At 41.5% G+C, this 23,941-nt stretch overlaps 2 protein-coding genes across 2 annotated transcripts; both read right to left on the reverse strand.

The window, feature by feature from the left end:
• Positions 1-3,277: 3,277 nt before the first annotated feature.
• On the reverse strand, positions 3,278-12,349 carry LOC132782670 (6-pyruvoyl tetrahydrobiopterin synthase-like). The gene is made up of 6 exons (XM_060787546.2): positions 12,206-12,349; positions 8,446-8,525; positions 8,264-8,286; positions 6,424-6,480; positions 5,440-5,510; positions 3,278-5,249 (listed from the first exon to the last, which is right to left on the reverse strand). Exons 1-6 carry the CDS (start codon positions 12,292-12,294, stop codon positions 5,117-5,119), a joined length of 453 nt encoding a protein of 150 aa, XP_060643529.2. The 5' UTR covers positions 12,295-12,349; the 3' UTR covers positions 3,278-5,116.
• Positions 12,350-14,630: 2,281 nt separating this feature from the next.
• Positions 14,631-23,344, reverse strand: LOC132782671 (6-pyruvoyl tetrahydrobiopterin synthase-like). Its single transcript, XM_060787547.2, has 6 exons — positions 23,119-23,344; positions 18,325-18,398; positions 17,983-18,005; positions 17,798-17,854; positions 16,897-16,967; positions 14,631-15,053 (listed from the first exon to the last, which is right to left on the reverse strand). The coding sequence occupies exons 1-6, from the start codon at positions 23,214-23,216 to the stop codon at positions 14,930-14,932; spliced, it is 447 nt and encodes a 148-aa protein (XP_060643530.1). The 5' UTR covers positions 23,217-23,344; the 3' UTR covers positions 14,631-14,929.
• Positions 23,345-23,941: the final 597 nt, after the last annotated feature.

Consider the following 23,941-nt stretch of genomic DNA (forward strand, 5'->3'; position numbering starts at 1 on the left):
GCTAATATAATACAATACAATACAACACAATACAATACAATACAATACAATATAATAATATACTTTATATTCTGTTCTATCTCCTTAAGAGGACTCAGAGAGGATTACAGAGTACCTATATGGCAAACATTCAGTGCTGTTATACAATTCACAACAAAGACAGACAGTACATGAACAGAGGCAAGGCTGTCCTCTTTCTTTCATCTCCAGCATCTGGAGGCTGTGCTCGCCTCAGCCACAGGGAGGTGCTGTGGTTCCATTTTCCCACGCTGAGGGTCTATTATCCATGGATGCCTTTCTGATCAAATTGCTGGCATGTCTTCAGGGGCGCCTTTTACCTCCTTGCCAAAGCAGTACCTTTTTATCTACTCATATTGCTGTTTTCGAATGGCTAGGTAAGCAAAAACGAGGGCTGATGGCAGGAGCTCACCTCAACCCGTGTCTTGAACTGCCAACCTTCTGGTTGGCAAAATCTTCTATAGCTGGCGGTTTGACTTGCTGTGCTGAAGGGTTATATATTGGTGCTGGTTTAGCTATGTATTTTATTGTTTGCATTTTATGTTCATGTTTTCTGTTGGAGTTCAAAACCACACTGCCCAAGTCTCAAGTCCTCAATGAGGAACAGTTTAGTTAGCTTATGATACTTCATCTTGTTGATGGGAAGCTTCCCACCAGAGTGGAAATCATCTTTCAGAGAGATGGCAAGCTATTTAACCTCAGCAGACTGAAAGTCAAAACCAAGGTTACAACATGTTATAGAACTCCATTATGCTGATGACAACATCATCTGTGTGCATTCAGAAGAAGACCTACAAACCACTCTGCAGAAGCATACGAGAAGCTCGGTCTCTCATTAAACATTGAGCAAACCAAAGTGCTGTCCAGCAGTCACCAGCCAATCCCTCTCCAATGTCAGAAATACAGCTTAATGGTGTAACATTAAAAAATGTTGACCATTTCCGCTCCCTTGGCAGCCACCTCTCCACCAGTCAACATCGACACCGAAATACAACACTGCTTGAGCTTTGTGAGTGCAGCATTTTTCTGAATGAAGAAGAGAGTGTTTGAGGACTGGGACATCTATAGGGATACCAAGATGCTTGTTTATAAAGCTATTGTCCTCCCAACCCTGCTACATGCCTGCGAAACGTGGACTGTCTATAGACGTCACATGCAACTCCTGGAAAGATTCCATCAGCGCTGCCTCCAGAAAATCCTGAAAATCTCTTGGAAAGACAGCGTGCTGGAAGATGCAAACACCACCAGCATTGATGTGATGGTCCTCCACCATCAACTCCGCTGGACCGGCCACGTTGTCCGAATGCCTGACCACCGTCTCCCAAAGCAGTTGCTCTACTCTGAACTCAAGAACGGAAAACGGAATGTTGGAAGACAGGAAAAGATATTTAAAGATGGGTTCAAAGCCAACATTAAAAGCTCTGGCATTGACACTGAGAACTGGGAAGCCCTGGGCCTTGAGCGCCCCAGCTGGAGGTCAGCTGTGACCAGCAGTGTTGCAGAATTTGAAGAGGCACGAATGGAGGGTGAAAGAGAGAAACGTGCCAAGAGGAAGGTGCATCAAGCCAACTGTAACTGCCTTCCACCTGGAAAGCAATACCCTCAGTGCGGAAGACGATGCAGATCAAGAATAGGGCTCTACAGTCATCTACGGACCCACCCTGGAGGATTATTCTACTCGGACAACGAGGGATCGCCTAAGTAAGTAGTTAGCTTAGTATAGACCAGTGGTTCTCAACCTGTGGGTTTCCAGATGCTTTGGCCTTCCGTTCCCAGAAATCATAACAGCTGGTAAACTGGCTTTCTGGGAGTTGTAGGCCAAAACACCTGGGGATCCACAGGTTGAGAACCATAGACTTAGGGTTTCCTTTCCCCAATGTCTACTAAATGACAGTTGGAATGTATCTGTTTGGTTCTTCTCTCTCTGGGTTGTTGTAGGTTTTTTTGGGCTGTATGGCCATGGTCTAGAGGCATTCCCTCCTGACGTTTTGCCTGCATCTATGGCAAGCATCCTCAGAGGTAGTGAGGTCATTACCTCTGAGGATGCTTGCCATAGATGCATGCGAAACATCAGGAGAGAATGCCTTTAGACCATGGCCATACAGCCCAAAAAAACCTACAACAACCCAGTGATTCCGGCCATGAAAGCCTTCGACAATACATCTTCTCTCTGTTTCTGCTCTCAATTATCCTCCCAACCCTGCTGTACACCTGCGAAACGTGGACTGTCTACAGATGTCACACCCAACTCCTGGAATGATTCCATCAGCGCTGCGTCTGAAAAATCCTGCAAATCTCTTGGGAAGACAAGCGGACAAATGTTAGCATGCTGGAAGAAGCAAAGACCACCAGCATTGAAGCGATGGTAGTCTAAAATGGATACTTTTCTATTGCAAGCTTTTTTGAATCTGCCTTCTTACATAGAATCATAGAATCATAGAATCAAAGAGTTGGAAGAGACCTCAAGGGCCATCCAGTCCAACCCCATTCTGCCAAGAAGCAGGAATATTGCATTCAAATCACCCCTGACAAATGGCCATCCAGCCTCTGCTTAAAAGCTTCCAAAGAAGGAGCCTCCACCACACTCCGGGGCAGAGAGTTCCACTGCTGAACGGCTCTCACAGTGGAACTCTCTGCCCCGGAGTGTGGTCATTTTTTAGTCTAGAGAGTATGTGCTGTGTGCTTTGAGATCTCTCTCTGCTTGTGTCAGGAGACAGGTAGTGATAGAGTTTTCCCTCTCTTGAGACCTTAGAAGAGATGGGTGTTGGAGTAGCTCAGACCCAATTCTTGATTATTAAGAAATGCAGTTATTTCTTATTATTGTAAATAACCCTTTTATGAATTTTAAGTTTGGACTTTGCATCTTTGCCTCTTAATCTCTGAATTCTTTACAGCCACATCACATGGCACATGTGAGCTGATGCTCAAATTATAGATATCCTGTTTTTTTTTTTGGATGCTCTGCTGTATATTTTTAGTGTACTTTTCCCTAACATTTTTGACTTTATTGTACCCTGCCTCGAGCCATCAGGAGATGCGGACAATAAATAATTTTAATTTTTTTTACTGCAATCCCTCTCTTTAAAAAAATCCTGCCACGCGCCTTCAGATCTCCCATTAGTTGGAAAGGACTTGGAAGCAAACCACAAGCGGAACATGTAGCGTCACGTTCAGAAACATCCGCTCTTCATGCTCACTAAACATATTTTGCAAGATACAGATTCAAAGCTCGTTTTTAAAAACACACACAATCACATAATTACTGGTCAGGATGATAGTATTTAGTATTTATTAGCTGACATCTCCTTCTTTTTTAGTAGGGAAGGGTAAAGACCTTGTAAAACTACAACTCCCATGATTCTATAGTATCGAGCAGCTGAAATGATGTCAACCAATTAATTTTACAATGCGGACGAGTTGTACTTCACAGCTTCTGTTTGTATTCAGGAGTAAAGGCAAGAGAAATTAATGGCTCAGTATAAGGCAGGCATGGGCAAACTTCCGCCCTCCAGGTGTTTTGGACTTCAACTCCCACAATTCCTAACAGCCTTGGGTCCCTTCCTTTCACCCCTCAGCCACTTAAGCCTCTATGCTGACGATCGTGCCATCACCACCCAAGCAGGGAACTTTGAGATGGTTGAACAGAAGCTGTCCGAAGCTCTAGGTGCCCTTACCGCCTATTACAGGGAAAACCAACTGATCCCTAATCCATCTAAAACACAGACATGTGCTTTCCACCTTAAGAACAGACAAGCATCCCGAGCTCTGAAGATCACCTGGGAAGGAAGGAATCCCACTGGAGCATTGCAGCGCACCCAAATATCTGGGAGTCACTCTGGACTGTGCTCTGACCTACAAGAAGCACCGCCTGAACATCAAGCAAAACGTGGGTGCTAGAAACAATATCATACAAAAGCTGACTGGCACAACCTTGGGATCACAACCAGACACAGTGAAGACATCTGCCCTTGCACTTTGCTACTCTGCTACTGAGTATGCATGCCCAGTGTGGAACACATCTCACCACGCTAAAACAGTAGAGGTGGCTCTTAATGAGACATGCCGCATTATCACGGGGTGTCTGCGCCCTACACCACTGGAGAAATTACACTGCTTAGCCGGTATTGCACCACCTGACATCAGCCGGGAAGTTGCAGCCAATAGTGAAAGGACCAAGGCAGAGACATCTCCAGCTCATCCCCTGTTTGGGTATCAGCTAGCACGTCAACGACTTAAATCTAGAAATAGTTTTCTAAAATCTACAGAGACACTCGCTGGAACACCTCAGCAAGCGAGAGTCCAAAAGTGGCAGGCTCAGACCCAGAACCTCAATCAGTGGCTGATACCAAATGAAAGACTTCCCCCCGGGGCACACAGAAAACTGGGCGACTTGGAAGGCACTGAACAGACTGCGCTCGGGCGCCACGAGATGCAGAGCCAACCTTCAGAAATGGGGCCACAAAGTGGAATCCACGACATGCGAGTGTGGAGAGGAGCCAACCACTGACCACCTGCTGCAATGCAACCTGAGCCCTGCCACATGCACAAGGGAGGACCTTCTTATAGTAACACCAGAGGCACTCCAAGTGGCCAGATACTGGTCAAAGGACATTTAATCAACTACCAAACTTGCAAACTTTGTGTTTTGTCTGTTTGTTTATTTTGTTCTGTTAGAAATGTAATGCAATTGACTGGTTGCCCCTGACACGATAAATAAATACTTAAGCCTCAGGTCCTTTCCTTTTCCCTTTCCTATTCCGCTTAAGCGGCTGAGTGGGAAAAGGAAAGAGACTGAGGCTGCCAAGGAGGAAAAGGAAAGGGACAGAGGCTGTTATGAAATGTGGGAGTTGAAGTTCAAAACATCTGGAGGGCCAAAGTTTGCCCATGCCTGCTTTAGATTTAGAAGCAACGTGAGGACAGGATGTTCTAAGACTTCTAGTCTCTGCTTCCTGCAGATTGCGCCAGTGGCACTCAAGTTGACATTCAAGAAAAAGATGCCTTCTGACACATCCGAAGACTTGCCAAGGGTACGATTGCACGGTTTGATTTCCCCACTCCGCGGATCAAAAGCATCTTGCGATTTGTGACTTGCTGTCTCCTAAGTGGCCCCTTCCCCCTTGTAAACCACAGCGTTCTTGTCCGTTTCATAGACTTTGACTTTGTAAAGCATCCCTTGAGGGCAGCGCTTCTGGAGGTTTTCCCAGATGAATACAGCGACGTTCTCCGTCGTGCTGCAAGGGAAAGAAGGAAGAAGACTCAATCCAGCCTTTCTGGCTCTGATTCCGACATCTCCCTGGGGAAGCGGCTAGCACACTTGCTTCCGCCGACTGAGCTCCAACTGATAGGCCTTTGATCTCCTACCTGCCTTCCTTTTTGAAGCTTTTCTCAGATCTGAGTTTTGAAGCTAAGGACGGTGCTTACCTGACTGTGTCCATGAAGTAGGGGACGTCCTTGTCTAGGTTCTTGTGGTCAAGAGGCTCCATGATGGCTTCCTGGGGAGGACAGAGAAAAAGGAATTGGCTCGGTTCCTGTGGGTTTTTTTGGGCTATAGGACCATGTTCTAGAGGCATTTCTCCTGACGTTTCGCCTGCATCTATGGCAAGCATCCTCAGAGGTAGTGAGGTCTGTTGGAATTAGGACAATGGGTTTATATATCTGTGGAATGACCAGGGTGACACAAAGAGCTCTTCCCTGCTGGAGCTAGGTGGGAATGTTTCAACTGACCACCTTCATTAGCATTTGAAGGCCTGGCTTAGCCTGGGAAATCCCCTGTTGGGAGGTGTTAAGATGTGCCTGGTTGTTTCCTCTCTGCTGTTTTGCTGTTGTAATTTTCCCAGGCTAAGCCAGGCCTTCAAATGCTAATGAAGGTGATCAGTTGAAACATTCACACCTAGCTCCAGCAGGGAAGAGCAGCTTGCCCCACCCCAGCCATTCCACAGATATATAAACCCATTGTCCTACTTCCAACAGACCTCACTACCTCTGAGGATGCTTGCCATAGATGCAGGCGAAATGTCAGGAGAAATGCCTCTAGAACATGGCCATATAGCCTGAAAAAACCCACAAGAACCTAGTGATTCCAGCCACGAAAGCCTTCGACAATACAAGGAATGGGCTCGTTAGCCATATGCTTTAACACTTCCACGTGCTTTATAAAGGGAGGCTGGCTCTGTTTACCTGGCCACATTGCTTTGCGTCACCTTCCGAAAAGGATGCAAAACTCACCTGGCTCTCCCTGACAGAGTTCTTATTCTCTCCCTTACAGTCAGGACTTTGATTGGCTTCCAGGTCATTGAACTCTGAAGCCAAGAGGATGTGGGCCTGAAGCCTGCTTTGATCACTCATAGGATGCATAACAGTTGGGGCCACCTTCTGACAATCCTTACAAAAGCGCTGCTTCTTTACCTCCATGTAGTCCTTGAGATCGGTGAGGTTCATCACCATCCCTGTCACGGGGTCAATCTGGAAGGCAAACACCCAATACAGCGGACTGGATATAATATTCATCCTGAAATCCACACAGTTCACAGTTTGTCTCCAGGGCTTCTGAGGAACATGGTCACCTGTCACATGTGGACCCCCATGTGCTTCCCACAATTGGACGCAACCCCAACTTAGTGTTGAAATTCAGTGTTGCAGAACAAAGCCCCGGGGGGGGGGGGGAGGGGGAGGATATGGAGGCAGTTGGTGTTAATGTGAATCCCGAATGCTGAGAAATCTGTTTGTCCAAAAGCATGTATCTATGTATACATATATCTATGTATATTTGTATGTATGCATCTATGCATGTATCTATGTATGCATGTATCTGTGTATACATATATCTATGTATCTATGTATGTATGCATCTATGCATGTATCTATCTATGCATGTATCTGTCAAAATATGCATGCATCTATGTATGCATGTATCTATTTATCTATCCATATGTCTACCGAAATATGTGTGCATGCATCTATTTATGTATGTATCTGTCAAAATATGTATGCATGTATTTATGTATGTATGCATGTCAATATATATATGCCTGTAGCTATCTATTGATCTATCTATGCATGTGTCTGTCAAAATATGTATGCATGTATCTATTTATCCATCCATGTGTCTGTTGAAAGATGTGTGCATGCATCTATTTATGTATGTATCTGTCAAAATATGTATGCACGTGTCTATGTATCCATTTATGTATATATGTATGTATTTATCTATCGATGCTTGTGTCTGTCAAAATATGTATGTATGTATCTATGTGTCTGTCAAAATGCATATGCATGTATCTATCTATCTATCTATCTATCTATCTATGCATGTCTGTCAAAATACATATGTATGTATTTATCTATCTATGCATGTGTCTGTCAAAATATGTATGTATATACGTATCTATGTGCCTGTCAAAATACGTATCTATCTATCTATCTATCTATCTGTCTGTCTGTCTGTCTGTCTATCTATGCATGTGTCTGTCAAAATGTATCTGTCAAAATGTATAGATAGATACATGCATGTATCTATGCATGTATCTATCTATGCATGTATCCATGTATGCATGTGTCTTTCAAAATATGTATGTATGTATGTATCTATGTAGGTCAAAATATGTATGCATGTATCTATCTATCTATCTATCTATCTATCTATCTATGCATGTGTCTGTCAAAATACATATGTATGTATGTATTTATCTATCTATGCATGTGTCTGTCAAAATATGTATGCATGTATCTATGTATTCATGTATGTATCTATGTGTGTCAAAATATATATGCATGTATCTATATATCTATGCATATGTCTGTCAAAATACATATGCATGTGTCTATCTATCTATGCATGTCTCTGTCAAAATATGTATGCATGTATATATGCATGTATCTATGTATATATGTATGATGGATGCATCTATGTTTGTATAGATTTTTCAAGATGGCTCCTATCAACAATGGTGGGGTTTGTGGGGGGAAGGGAACTGACAGAGGAGAATGGGAGTTGTAGTTCGCCCACATCCAGAGAGCCCTGTGAACCCCACTGATGACGGATTTGGGCCACCATAACCAACTTTTAACTTGGGATCAATGACAGATGGTAGGAATTGTAGTTTACCCACATCTTTATGCATTTCTAATGGAACCACTAATAAAATAAAGAACGGGTGTTTTTTTTCTAATAGGTAGCATTACAAAAGACCCAACCTGGGCATTGCTGGGCACCTAAGGCAGTCTGGAATACATTTGAAACGCTTACCTTTCCGCGTACAGTTACCTCGACTAGGAAGAGAGAATAGGAAGAAATGCCAAGTTACAAGGTGGGCTTCACATTAAGTAAACCATCCCATAAAAGCCACTGCCCCCTTTTTGCAACGTGAATGGGGCCACAGAAGGCCAAGGAGGGCTGTGCCAGCCTCAGTTTCTCCTCAGGTGCCTCACCTTTGTAGTTGTGCCCGTGTCCATTGGGGTTGTTGCATTTCCCAAAGAGCGCCCGGTTTTCTTCGTCGCTCAGCGACTTACTGCAGAGCAGAAGGAAGGCATTCAAGAGTCATAGGATCCCAGAGTTGGAAAGGAAGCCCAAAGGCCATCCAGTCCAACTCTTCTTTCTGCCATGGCGAAAGACACCACCAAAACACTCCTGACAGATGACCGTTCAAACACTGCTTAAAAACCTTCAGAGAAGGAGAGACTGCCGATTCCCAGTACGTAACATGAGTCAAAGCAGCTCACAATCAAAAACACTGCAACTTAAAATATACAATAAAACAGTGTATCATTATATAATATTATATAATATTATATAATAATATATAATATATATATTTATATGTGTGTGTGTAATATATTAGTATTACTATATTACAATATTATTATATATTATTATATTGTATTATTAATATTATATTGCATTACATTATAATATTATGATCAATATTATATGTATATATATAATATTATTAGCATAGCACAATATTAGTATTATATATTATTATATTTTACTATAGCAGTATATTGCAATATTATGACTAATATTACATGTTTACTATATTACAATATTATTACTATATTGTATTATTAGTATGATATTGCATTACACTATATTAGAATCAATATTATATGTATATATATCATATTATTAGCATAGCACAATATTAGTACTATGTATTATTATATTTTACTATAGCAGTATACTTCAATATTATGATTAATATTACATGTTTACTATATTACAATATTATTATTATACTGTATTATTTGTATGATATTGCATTACACTATAATAGAATCAATATTATATGTATATAAATTAGCATAGCACAATATTAGTACTATATATTATTATATTTTACTATAGCAGTATACTGCAATATTCTGACTAATATTACATGTTTACTATATTACAATATTATAATATTATTATTATACTGTATTATTTGTATGATATTGCATTACACTATATTAGAATCAATATTATATGTATATATATCATATTATTAGCACAGCACAATATTAGTACTATACATTATTATATTTTACTATAGCAGTATACTGCAATATTATGATTAATATTACATGTTTACTATATTACAATATTATTATTGTATTGTCGAAGGCTTTCATGGCCGGGATCACTGGGTTGTTGTAGGTTTTTCCGGGCTATATGGCCATGTTCTGGAGGCAATTTTTCTCCTGACGTTTCACCTGCATCTATGGCACGCATCCTCAGAGGTAGTGAGGTAGTGAGGTTATTATATTATTATATTGTATTGTTAGTATTATATTGCATTACATTATAATATTATGATCAATATTATATGTATATATCATATTATTAGCATAGCACAATATTAGTATTATATATTAATATATTTTATATCGTATTGTTAGTATTTTATTGCATTACATTATAATATTATGATCAATATTATATGTATATATATCATATTATTAGCACAGCACAATATTAGTATTATATATTATTATATTCTACTATAGCAGTATACTGCAATATTATGATTAATATTACATGTTTACTATATTACAATATTATTATTATATTATTATTGTATTGTTAGTATTATATTGCATTATACTATAATATTAGGATCAATATTATATGTATATATATTATTATTAGCATAGCACAATATTAGTATTATATTATTATATTGTATTATTAGTATTATATTGCATTACATTATAATATTAAGATCAATATTATATGTATATATATTATTATTAGCATAGCACAATATTAGTATTATATATTATTATATTTTACCATAGCAGTATAGTGCAATATTATGATTAATATTACATGTTTACTATATTACAATATTATTATTATAATATTGTATTATTAGTATTATATTGCATTACACTATATTAGAATCAATATTATATGTATATATAATTAGCATAGCACAATATTAGTATTATATATTATTATATTTTACCATAGCAGTATAATGCAACATTATGACTAATATTACATGTTTACTATATTACAATATTATATTATTATTATATTCTATTATTAGTATGATATTGCATTACACTATAATATTAGAATCAATATTATATGCATATATATTATTAGCATAGCACAATATTAGTATTATATATTATTATAATATATTACTATATTGTATTATACTGCATTACATTATATTATGATTAATATTATATGTATATCATAATATTAGCATAGCACAATATTAGTATTACATATTATTACAATATATTATTATATTATACTGCATTACATTATAATATTATGATCAATATATGTATATTGTTCTGTCGCCACTGGGTCAGAACAAAATGTCTTTATTCTACAGGACGCACACTTTAAACCCAGTGGGAAGCCGGGGTGCCCGAAGAGAGATTGTTAGAGACTTCCAGAAGTAATGGGCTTTAGAGTCTTTAAAAGTACAACAAAGTCTTTATTAAGGGACAAATCTTCAACAATACTTCAAGGCTTTACTATTCTAGTCTTTGAGAGACTGGCACTAACTTGGTTTAACTGTACTATCTCAGCATAAGGAAGAACTCTTTATAATCCCTCCCAGGCCGCTTTCACCTAGGCCTCGCTGGTCTGGGTAATACTGCCGATCCCCAAATGCGTCTGGAAACCGAGTAACCTACCAGACGAAGCTAGAAGATGTTTAGCAGCTGGAGTTCTGTGGTTCTATGATGCTGTCTAGTGGGAACTTCAGGTCTGTCTTCCCCTCTGGTGCTGTGAGGCTGAGAGGCTATGAGCTCTCAGCCAGAGCCTTTGGGACCTTTTCCTTCCGTATCCCTGGAACTGGATGGTCACTGGATGACCCCTGGATGGTCGCTGGATGGACCCCGGATGGCTGTTTCTGTTTCCCCGGAAGGTTTTGAGGAATGAAGCCTTTCCTACAGGACTAGCTGATCTGCGTCCTATAGACTGGCTTCCTTGTGTGACTGACTGAAAAATGGCCTCTTCCCTCCAAAAACTCAAGAAGGGGCGGGACCAGGGAACCTAACTATAATTGGCAGGTGGCTTACCCTATGATTGCAGCCTATAACAGGAAGCCACCCTGCCGCAAAATCCCAACCCTGGGATTGCAAACAAACATTAAACACAGCAAATAAATCTGGAGCTCCTGGAACAGCTGTTCCAGAACATATATATATCATAATATTAGCATAGCACAATATTAGTATTATATATTATTATAATATATTATTATATTGTATTGCTAATATTATATTGCATTACATTATAATATTATGATCGATATTATATGTATATATGTCATATTATTAGCATAGCACAATATTAGTATTATATATAACTATATTGTACTATACCACTATGTTGCAATATTATATCCAATATATAATATACAATTATTATATTGCATATTATTATATTGTAGTGTATTATTATATCACAATATATATATAATACACTACCAATATATTATACTATATTACTATATTATACATCTTTAGGCTACTTAAGTTGCTTTCCCACTCTTTCATTGTTATTTCCCAAAGGAAAGCTGCTATCCAGCCCCGCGCATGCGCAGATGATGAGCGCTGGCACCTAGACCTCGCGCATGCGCGCACGTGGGCGCTTGTCATTCAGTCCCGCGCATGCGCATATATGTAAATCGCCCACCGCCCCATAAATAGGGGCCAGCCGTGGGAAACCCACCGAATTCACCTGTGGAGCCGGTGGGAGGCGCTGAAGGAGACGCAGCGGGAAATCCGAGCCAAGCGAGGAGGCCCCGAATTGCGTACCAGAGGCGTCATGGTGACATCAAGAGGTGGGAGGCACTGAGCATGCGCAGTAGAGGCAACTGAAGCCGGCCCTCCTCTCCTTTGCCCGCCTTCTAGCCTTTGACATACAACGAGGAGCATGCGCAGTAGCAGCAAGTGAAGCTTTTCCTCCTCTGACTTGCCCATATTCCGCCCTTCTTTGAAGAAACTTTGCCACTTGTCAGGCTTTCATGGGAGGAGATGGGTTTGTTTTGCTTTTGTGAAGCTTGGGAGACAGGTCTGAATCAGGACAGAGCAGGCCCAGGATCTTGAGCCTGATGGGACTTATAGTCCTTGAAGTCGCGCTGATCCAGCCTGATGGTACTTGTAGCCCTTCAAGCCATGCTGATCGAGCCTGGTGGGACTTGTAGTCCCTGAAGTCCTGCTGATCAAGACTGATGGGAACTGTAGTTCTCAAAGCTATGCTCATGCAGCCTGATGGGACTTGTAGCCCTTCAAACCATGCTGATCCAGCCCGATGGGACTTGTAGTCCTTGAAGTCACGCTTATGCAGCCTGATGGGACTTGTAGCCCTTCAAGCCATGCTGATCCAGCCTGGCGGGACTTGTAGTCCTTCAGGCCATGCTGATCCAGCCCGATGGGACTTATAGTCCTTGAAGTCACGCTGATGCAGCCTGGTAGGACTTGAAATCCCTGAAGTCCTGCTGATCAAGCCCAATGGGACTTGTAGTCCCTAAAGTCCCGCTGATCAAGCCTGATGGGAACTGTAGTCCTCGAAGCCACGCTGATGCAGCCTGATGGGACTTATAGTCCTTGAAGTCACGCTGATCCAGCCCAATGGGACTTGTAGCCCTTCAAGCCATGCTGATCCAGCCTGGCGGGACTTGTAGTCCTTTAGGCCATGCTGATCCAGGCCAATGGGACTTGTAATCCTTGAAGTCATGCTGATGCAGCCTGGTAGGACTTGTAGACCTTGAAGTCCCGTGGATTAAGCCCAATGGGACTTGTAGTCCCTGAAGTCCCACTGATCAAGCCTCATGGGAACTGTAGTCCTCGAAGCCATGCTGATGCAGCTTGATGGGACTTATAGTTCTTGAAGCCACACTGATCCAGCCTGATGGGACTTGTAGCCCTTCAGGCCATGCTGATCCAGCCTGGCGGGACTTGTAGTCCTTCAGGACATGCTGATCCAGGCTGATGGGACTTGTAATCCTTGGTCACACTGATGCAGCCTGGTAGGACTTGTAGTCTTTGAAGTCCCACTGATCAAGCCTGATGGGAACTGTAGTCCTCAAAGCCACGCTGATGCAGCCTGATGGGACTTGTAGCCCTTCAAGCCATGCTGATCCAGCCTGGTGGGACCTGTAGTCCTTCAGGCCATTCTAATCCAGCCCGATGGGACTTGTAGTCCTTGAAGTCACGCTGATGCAGCATGGTAGGACTTGTAGTCCTTGAAGCCATACAGATCCAGCCTGATGGGACCCGTAATCCTTGCAGTCGTGCTTATGCAGCCTGGTGAGACTTGAAGCTATGCTCACTCGGCTTGATAAGTGTATTGTGACCAAATCTGGTGTCAATTCGTCCAGTGGTTTTTGAGTTACGTTAATCCCACAAATGAACATTATATTTTTATTTATATAGATTCCATGCTAATGCTTTTATGTTAAGGCACTTTGAGTTCCCCTCTCTGGAGATAAAATGAAGTAATAATAATAATAATAATAATAATAATAATAATAGAATTGGTGGGATCATAAACCCGCAAAGGTTGTGGAAAATGAACATGCAAAAATACTGTGGGACTTTCGAATCCAGACTGACAAAGTTTTGGAACACAATACACCAGACGCCACGATTGTGAAAAAGAAAAAAGTCTCGATTATTGATGTCGCCATTCCAGGTGACAGTTGCCTTGAGGAAAAACAACAGGAAAAACTCAACCGCTATCAGGATCTCAAAATCAGAGCAAAGGCTCTGATTGCATAAACCAGCACAGGTGGTCCCAGTGGTCATTGGCGCATTGGGTGCTGTGCCAAAAGATCTCAGCCGGCATTTGGAAACAATCAACATTGACAACATCACGATCTGTCAACTGCAAAAGGCCATCTGACTTGGATCTGCGCGCATCATTCGAAAATACATCACACAGTCCTAGACGCTTGGGAAGTGTTCGACTTGTGATTTTGTGATACGAAATCCAGCATAGAGATCTCGTTTGCTGTGACATACTGTGCTTTTGTGTCAATAATAATAATAATAATAATAATAATAATAATAATTGTTGTGGAAAAGATAAAGAAGTAACATTCTGAAACTTACCAAAACAAAACAAACAAACAAACAAACAAAAAACCAAAAAGCAGCTTAGCTGAAGTTCCTTTGTTGTGTTTATTATGTGTATTTACATCCCATTTTGCAAAACACAAGCAATTTGGAACACCGTTGCAATGGATGAGGTTTCCGTTGTACGAATTATGCAGATCGTTCCCATCACTCATTGAGAAAATATGACACCATATTTTATGAGATTGTATGGATGTACAGTTTAACTCGGCAAACAGCCTTAGTAAGGGCTTGTCACTCAGACCTCATTTAAAACAACAACAACATGTTTATCAAGGTGGACGTAGGAAAATAGTTCTCCCAGCCACCCTTCTCCCCTTTTTCTTTAATTTCCCTTGTATACGATGAAGTTCTTCTCAGATTCATAGACCTTGACTTTGTAGAGGCATCCAAGAGGGAGGATTTTCTCCAGGTTGTTCCAGATATAAACAGCCAGGTTCTCCGTTGTGCTGGCCAAAAGAGAGAGGAGAAAAAGAGAGAAGTCAGTCGGTACAGCTTTCTACGGGAAGCACACAATGCATTTGTCACAGTCCAAGCTTTACCTCACTTACGCACCTTGCATTTTGAGTTTGCTTCGCTCCCTGATCAGATTTTTAAAAATTATTTTAATACAAATTAGGCTTGGGCAATCCATGGTTCTAAATGGTTCTAAAGTACTTACAAAACTAAAGTTCTGGTGGTGAAAATTTCAGAACTCTAACAAAACTCTCAAAATTTCATAATAAAAGGCAGTTCCTAATTGGTTCTGTCATTAAAAACACCAATAATGAAATAATAATTAAATTTTGAAAGTTTTGTTAGAGTTCTGAGATTTTCACCACCAGAACTTTAGTTTTGTAAGTACTTTAGAACCATTTAGAACCATGGATTGCCCAAGCCTAATACAAATGCGTAATAAATTTTATGGACATCCTGTATATATTCCTCTTCACATCTTTAGGGATTATTATTAGTATTATTATGTTTATTTATAACCTGCTTTTTCTCTCCATACAAAGACTCAAAGGGGCTCACAATTATAAATACTACAATTTAAAATATAGAAATATACAATACTAAAACAGTATTATCATTATATATTATTATACATTATCAGTAGTATTATATTAAATATATTAGCATTATATTACAATATTATTGTATTATTAACACTATATTGTATTATATTATAATATTAATATTATATGTATATATTATTAGCATAGCACAATATTAGTATTATATATTACTATATTGTGCTATACCATGGTACTGCAATATTATTAGTAATATTATATGCAATATATAATATGCAATTATGATATAATTATATCTCATTATATTATAATATTTGATTATACCACAATATATATAATGTACTACCAGTATATTATACTATTTGTATTATATGATATACTAGCTGTACCCACCACGCATTACTGTGGCCAACCTTCCCTCCCTTTTTCTCTCCTTCTTTCTTTCTTTCTCTTCTTCCTTCCCTCCCTCTTTCCTTCCTTCCCTCATTTCCTTTTCCTTCTACTTTCCCTTCTTCTTCCTTCCTTCTCTGTTTCTTTCCTCCCTCCCTTTGTTCTTTGATTCCATCCTTCCATCTCTCTTTCCTTCCTTGCCTCCCTCTTTCTCTCTTTCGTTCCTTCTTCCTTCCCTCTCTCTTCCCTTTCTTCTTTCACTTTTTTATTTCCTTCTCTCCTTCCTTCCTTCTCTACCTTTCTTTCTTTCCTTCTCTCCTTCCCCTCCCTTCCTTCCTTCCTTCCTTCCTTCCTTCCTTCCTTCCTTCCTTCCTTCCTTCCTTCCCCCCCCTCCTTCCTTCCCCCCTTTCTGTGTATATTGTGTATATTGTGTATGTGTGTATATATGTGTTTGTTTATATATGTGGTTTTGTGCATGCGTTGTAATGTATTTCTTGTTTTTTGGCTTTTTAAGTCTCTTTTGCTGTGGTTTTCAATGTTTTTATGAGTGATGGTCACTTGTTGGCCTGATAGGTATCTTGTGTCCAAATCTGGTGTCAATTCGTCCAGTGGTTTTTGAGTTATGTTAATCCCACAAACGAACATTACATGTTTATATAGATTGCAGTCATGCCGGCCACATTACCTTGGAGGTGTCTATGGACAACGACGGCTCTTTGGCTTGGAAATGGAGATGAGCACCACACCCCAGAGTCAGACATGACTGGACTTAATGTCAGGGGACAACTTTTACCTTTACTTATATCATAAGTTGTAGTATATATAATATATTATATTGCAAAATTATTAATATTAAATACATCTACGGGGATCTGATTTCACCCACCTTGGGACGCTGGCAAAGAAGTCCACATCTTGGTCCAGGTTTTTGTGGTCCAGGGGCTCCATGATGGCCTCCTATGGAAGAGAGCGCATGTTGGTGTCTTCCCTTGCCATACATACAAGAGCTGTGCAAAATTGCGGGTGCGTTCGTAAGTCGTAACTGTTTCGGCAAATTTTGTGCATTTTGTGGGAAAAGACAAAAAGATGCTCCAAGCAGTCATGCTGGCCATACAACCAGGAGGTGTCTATGGACAACGTAGGCTCCTTGGCTTGGAAAAAGAGCTGGAGATGAGTACTGCCTCCAGAGCCGGAAATGAAAGGAGAAGCCTTTGCCTTTGCCTGTGTATTTGTGTCTCATTGTATGTCATGTAACAAGGCATTGAATGTTTACCTGTGTCTGTTTACACACTGTAATTGGCTCTGAGTGCCCTTCAGAGAGAAGGGAAGAATATATATAAAGTGTTGTTGTTGTTGTCATTGTTATTTTATTTTCATGGTAGCGTTCTTGCCCTGAGATTTGAGTTCTCGTCCTGAGGATTGGAGAAAACAAAATACTATCTCCTGTGATTCAGGACCACATCTTGGCATCTGAGTATCCTAACCATTTGCTATTTCCATAGATAACAAGATCCATTATCCATTTGCTATTTCCATAGACAATAAGATCCATTATCCCCATTCTTTTGCTGACTTATGAGTCAGTCTAAGGCTGGATCTACACTCCCAAATGAATGCAATTTCCGAATGCAGTATGAACCATATTGAACTGGATGATATGAGTCTACGCGGCCATAGAGTCCAGTTCAATGCATTATGATACTGCATTATATGGCAGCGTAGATGAGTCCTAAGAAGCAGATTTCTCTCTCTCTCTCCACACACTATATGCTGGAAACAACACTTACCTGCATATATTCCTGAAGCTTGTAAATGTTCATGAACATGCCACTGATGGGATCAATCTATAAATACAATATTAAGACAGCTCTATTTTATATAGTGTCTAGAAATCCATAAACTGGAACCCCCCCCCCCCCCAAAAAAAACCCAAATTGTTTGAGCGAGAATGGCAATAACTACAAACACTTACCTTTCCACATATGGTCACTGTCACTAAAAGACAAGATGGGTGGGGAGGAGAAGACAATGTTTTAAGAATGGATAGTAGTTTTTTGGACCACAAGATGGTAGTAAAGAGCCAGGAAAGCCCATCTCTCGCTCTATATGTCCATCTATACATCCCTATTGTTACTGTGTGCCTTCAAGTCACATTTGATGTATGGCCACCCAAGACAAGCTCATGATTGGGTTTTCTTGGCAGGGTATGTTCCTCTGAGGTCGAGAGAGTGTGACCAACCCAAGGTCCCAATGGACTTCCGTGCCCGAGCAAGGACTACAACTTCCCCAAGCTCTGTTCTCAGCTCTTCTTTACCTTTATAGTTGTGTCCGTGGCTTTGGTTGCATTTCCCAAAGAGTTTCCGGTTCTCAGCATCGTTCAGAGATTTGCTGGAAAGACAACGGGATGGGGATTGAAGATGCAAAACCTCGGATGTGAACAAAACCAAGGGCAAAGGGAGAGAAAACAGCACGAGAGGGTGCATCCACATTGGAGAATGAAGGCCGTTTGCACCTGTTTAACTACCGTGGTTCAATACTATGGGGATCCTGGGATTTGTTGTTTTTGGTGAAGCACCAGCACTCTTTGGCAGATGTAAACATACCAATCCCATGATCCCATAGCATTGAGCCATGCCAGTTAAAGTGGTGACAAACTCCATTAATTTCACAGTGTAGATCAGGCATGGGCCAACTTGGGCCCTCCAGGTGTTTTGGACTCCGACTCCCACCAGTCCTAACAGCCTCAATATGCCCAAATGTGAACACTGGTGGAGTTTGGGGAAAATAGACCACATCTGGGAGTTGTAGTTGCTGGGATTTATAGTTCATCTACAATCAAAGCACATTCTGAACTCCACCAACAATGAAATTGAACCAAACTTGGCACACATAACTCCCATGACCAACAGAAAATACTGGAAGGGTTTGGTGGCATTGACCTTGAGTTTTGGAGTTGTAGTTCACCTACATCCAGAGAACACTGTGGACTCAAACAATGATGGATCAAGACTAAACTTGGCATGAATACTCAATATGCCCAAATGTGAACACTGGTGGAGTTTCGAGAAAATAGAATCTTGACTTTTAGGAGTTGTAGTTGTTGGGAATTATAGTTCACCTACAATCAAAGAGCATTCTGAACCCCACGAACGATAGAATTGGGCCAAACTTCTCATGCAGAACTCCCATGACCAACATAAAATACTGGGTTTGGAGGGCATTGTCCTTGAGTTTTGGAGTTGTAGTTCACCTACATTCAGAGAGCACTGTGGACTCAAACAATGATGGATCTGGACCAAACTTGGCACAGATACTCAATATGCCCAAGTGTGAACACTGTGGAGTTTGGGTGGTTTGTGGAAAATAGACCTTCACATTTGGGAGTTGTAGTTGCTGGGATTTATAGTTCATCTACAATCAAAGCACATTCTGAACTCCACCAACAATGAAATTGAGCCAAACTTGGCACACAGAACTCCCATGACCAACAGAAAATACTGCAAGTGTTTGGTGGGCATTGACCTTTAGTTTGGGAGTTGTAGTTCACCTACATTCAGAGAGCACTGTGGACTCAAACAATGATGGAGCTGGACCAAACTTGGCATAGATACTCCATATGCCCAAATGTGAACACTGGTGGAGTTTGGGGAAAATTTAGACCTTGACATTTGGGAGTTGTAGCTGCTGGGATTTATAGTTCACCTACAATCAAAGAACATTCTGAACCACACCAGCAATAGAATTGAGCCAAACTTTTGACACACAACCCCCATGAGAAATTACTTGTTTTTCTGGTGGCCTTTAGCGACTCCTCTGACACACATCTTGCAACCCCCCCCCCCCCCCGGGGTCTCGAACCCCAAGTTGAGAAATTCTAGAAAGTGGTCATGCTGTTGATCACGCACAGAATCCTTTTGAAGTCAAAGGTTGTATAAGGGAGGTGCTCTCCCTTCCTCTTCTAGTTGTCTTGGAAGAAGTTTTTTAGAAGAGTCTCTGCTCATTCCGTTTTGCTCTGCTAATGTTGTGCTTAAAAGGAAGGCCAAACTTCTCCAAACGGATTAGTTCACCTCTGGTCAAATGACCAGCCCTTCCACACACTTAGCATTCACATATCTAACAGTAGGGATGGTTTCCGTGGCACGGCGGTAATGCTAAATGTGGCACAGAGCGGGCCCTTGCACAAATCGTCATGGAAGCCTTCTTTCTGGAGGCAACAATGCAACATGAAAACAAGGGCCAAGGACACAGCCTAGTATGGCCAAGTTGGCAAAAATGATTAATGAGCAAGAGCAGACAAGCGAGGAGAGGCTGCAGCAGTTTCCTTTTGCCCGAGTCTACTGGGAAGTGGGCTATTCCTCCTCTTTCCTTCCCTCTTGAATGTTGAGTTAATGGAGAGCAAAGTCCCTTCGCATTTTTGAATTCGTTTTGCACCAGTGGAAAGAAGACACGGACAAAGAGGGAAAGTGGAAGGAGGAAGTGTGGGAAGTTTGCCCCAATTCTGTCATTTGTGGGGTTCAGAAAGCTCTTTCATTGTAGGTGAACTATAAATCCCAGTAATTACAACTCCCAAATGTCAAGGTCTATTTCCCCCAAACTCCATCTGTGTTCATATTTGGGCATATGGAATATTCGAGAAAGATACGGAGATGTTTTAAACAGCCGAGTCAGTGGAATGGCCAAAGATGAAGCAGGACAGTTGGAGAGTATGTTTCTGCCATTTTTTTCTGGGTGTGTTTCTGGCATTTTTGGTCCATTTGGATGTAACTGGGAATATCAAGAGTTCTCCTCTCTCCACTAATGAATTAGACGAGTCCCAACAAATACTGTGCCAAGGTGGCACAGTGGTTTAAACTGCTGAGTTGCAGACCTTGCTGACCATTTGAATCTGTAGAGCAGGGTGAGGTCCCATTGTTAGCCCCAACTTCTGTCAACCTAGTAGTTCAAAAACATGTAAATGTGGGTAGATCAATAGGTACTGCTCTGGTGGGAAGATAACCACACTCCATGCAGTCCTGCTGGCCACATGATTGAAAGGTTGGCAGTTCGAATCCAGGGAGCGGGATGAGCTTCCATCATTAGCCCCAGCTTCTCCCAACCTAGCAGTTCAAAAACATGCAAATGTGAGTAGATCAATAGGTACTGCTCCAGTGGGAAGGTAATGGCGCTCCAAGTGGTCATGCTGGCCACATAATCTTGGAGGTGGCTATGGACAATACTGGCTCTTTGGCTTAGAAATTGAGATGATCACCACTTTGCAGAGTTGGACTTGACTGGATTTGATGTCAAGCGGAAACTTTTACTTTTACCTAAACTACTTTTGCATTTCGAGCTTATTTTGCAGCAGTGGGAGCAAGCTGAAGACAAAAAGGGGAAATGGAAGGGAGAGAAACAGGGATATTCTAGAGGCAGGCTAATATCGGGGCAACGCAATAGGATACATTGCCAAATTGGGATCTTTGGAGAGTATATATCTATACAAATAAAAATGTAATGTTCGTTTGTGGGATTAACAGAACTCAAAAACCACTGGACAAATTGACACCAAATTTGGACACAAGATGCCTAACAACTCAATGTATTTCCTTCACTCAAAAAAACTGATTCTGTCATTTAGGAGTTGTAGTTGCTGGGATTTATAGTTCACCTACAATCAGAGAGCATTCTGAACCCCACCAACGATGGAATTGAACCAAACTTGGCACACAGTTCTCCCATGACCAACAGAAAATACTGGAAGGGTTTGGTGGGCGGTGTCCTTTGGTTTTGGAGTTGTAGTTCACCTACATCCAAAGATCACTGTGGACTCAAACAATGATGGATCTGGACCAAACTCTACACAAATACTCAATATGCCCAAATGTGAACACTGGTGGAGTTTGGGGAAAATAGAATCTTGACATTTGGGAGTTGTAGTTGCTGGGATTTATAGTTCACCTACAATCACAGAGCATTCTGAACACCACCAACGATAGCATTGGGCCAAACCTCCCACACAGAACCCCCATGACCACCAGAGTGGGCCACAGCAACATGTGGCAGGGAACGGCTAGTATCTATATAAATAAAGATGTAATGTTCATTTGTGGGATTAACATAACTTAAAAATCACTGGATGAATTGAGATCAAATTTGGACACAATACACCTATCAGGCCAACGAGTGACCATCACTCATAAAAACACTGAAAAACACAGCAGAAGAGACTTAAAAAGCCAAGGTGGGGTGTTTGGAGAGGGGTGGGCATGCAGATATCCTGGATCTCTGATAAAGTGCGTTGGGACATAATGCTAGGAGTTTCCTTATTCTGGAAAGGCACACTGGAGCAATCACGTTTTCAAGCTCCTCCTAAAGATTGCTAGCGACGGGGCCTGCCTGATGTCCTTAGGGAGAGAGTTCCAGAGTCGAGGGGCCACCACCGAGAAAGCCCTATCCCTCGTCCCCACAAATCGCGCTTGCGATGCAGGTGGGATCGTGAGCAGGGCCTCTCCAGAAAACCACACACACACATATATATACAAACATACATACACACATTTATACACACACAAAACGCATATACATAGACTGGGCCATAGCAATGCGTGGCAGGGGACAGCTAGTATGACATATTTTTGGTAGGGTTCCCTAGTATTTTGGTCCATTTTCTGTCAAAAAAATGCAAGTAGTAATGCAAGATTCCACCTCTCCTCTACACTTGCTGAATTAGAGGATTGCAAACTATTTTGGCCCTTGGACCTCCTTTTGCATCAAGGAGAGTAAGCTGAGGCCAAAGAGAGAATGGGAGGAAGGAGAGAAAATTCAAAAAGTAGGATGGCGGAGGATGAATGTGGACAGTCCCTTGCCTGTTCATACTGTTTTTTGTGGGACATTTTGCACCACATTTTGCTGTAGTTTTTCAATGAATATCTCATTGAGGCTCAACCAATTCAATCTAGTTTGTGGCAGCCAAAGAAACAAAGTTTCAGGAGGATAACAACTGCTTTCAAAATAAATACTGTGCAAAGTAAATACCGTGCAATTTTCCAGCCTCTAACTACTTTTTTTTTCTCCTTCTGTCCTGCAAAAAGAGACACACCTGTGCCCTCCAAGCCCTCTTCCCCATCCTTACCTTTGTAGCCGGTGGGCGGCTGCGAAGGTTTCAGTGCGCGAAAGGAAGGTCATTTTCCCGACCGGGCTCAGCTTGCTGTTTGTGGCCGCGTTCTGCATCCTTCCAATCTGCCTGGTCTCCTTCTCCGAGTGGAACCCCCTTTCCAAAAAGCCCCAATAAATATACCCCACCCGTCGTCATATGATCTAGATAGAAATCTCTTCCTCAAGGATCATAATTCCTGGACCCCAACCTGGTTATGTTCAATGTGGCCTCTCACCGCTTTCCCGTTTTCAGCCACTTAATTCGGCATGTCTCCTCCTCGCTCAAGGCCAGGAATGGCACAGGAAACCTATTCAGGTTGGGAATTAGCCAGAGTCAAGGCTGATTTTCTGTTTGGAATAGTTGGAGTTTCTTTGCATGGGAGGAAGGAGGCTGGGGAGGCCTAAATGCGGCTGTGGGTTTATGTTGGAGTAAAGGCACATGGGGAGGCATCACACTTCCATGGACGTTGTGGATGTCCCAGTCACGGCATGAGACCTCAGTTAATATAATTTAGGTCCATGAAGAGGCGTTGGAGAGTGCCCACTCTGCTCTGGAAGTCCACTCTCTGACTTATGTCAAGTCACACTCTCTCAGCCTTAGAGGAAGGCAAAGCAAACCTCCTTCGAACCAATCTTGCCAAGGCGATCCTATGATAGGGTCACCATACTTGACTGAAAGGCACCAACCAGCATCACTCCGTTATGTGATTTTAAAACAATGGGTTCAGGGCCCGGCATGCCAAGTTTCCAAAAAACTGAGTGGGACACAGATGGGTTGAAGGCAAAATCGGAGGCTTTTC

Source organism: Anolis sagrei, chromosome 7 (assembly GCF_037176765.1).
Source record: "Anolis sagrei isolate rAnoSag1 chromosome 7, rAnoSag1.mat, whole genome shotgun sequence".
Classification (NCBI taxonomy): domain Eukaryota; kingdom Metazoa; phylum Chordata; class Lepidosauria; order Squamata; family Dactyloidae; genus Anolis; species Anolis sagrei.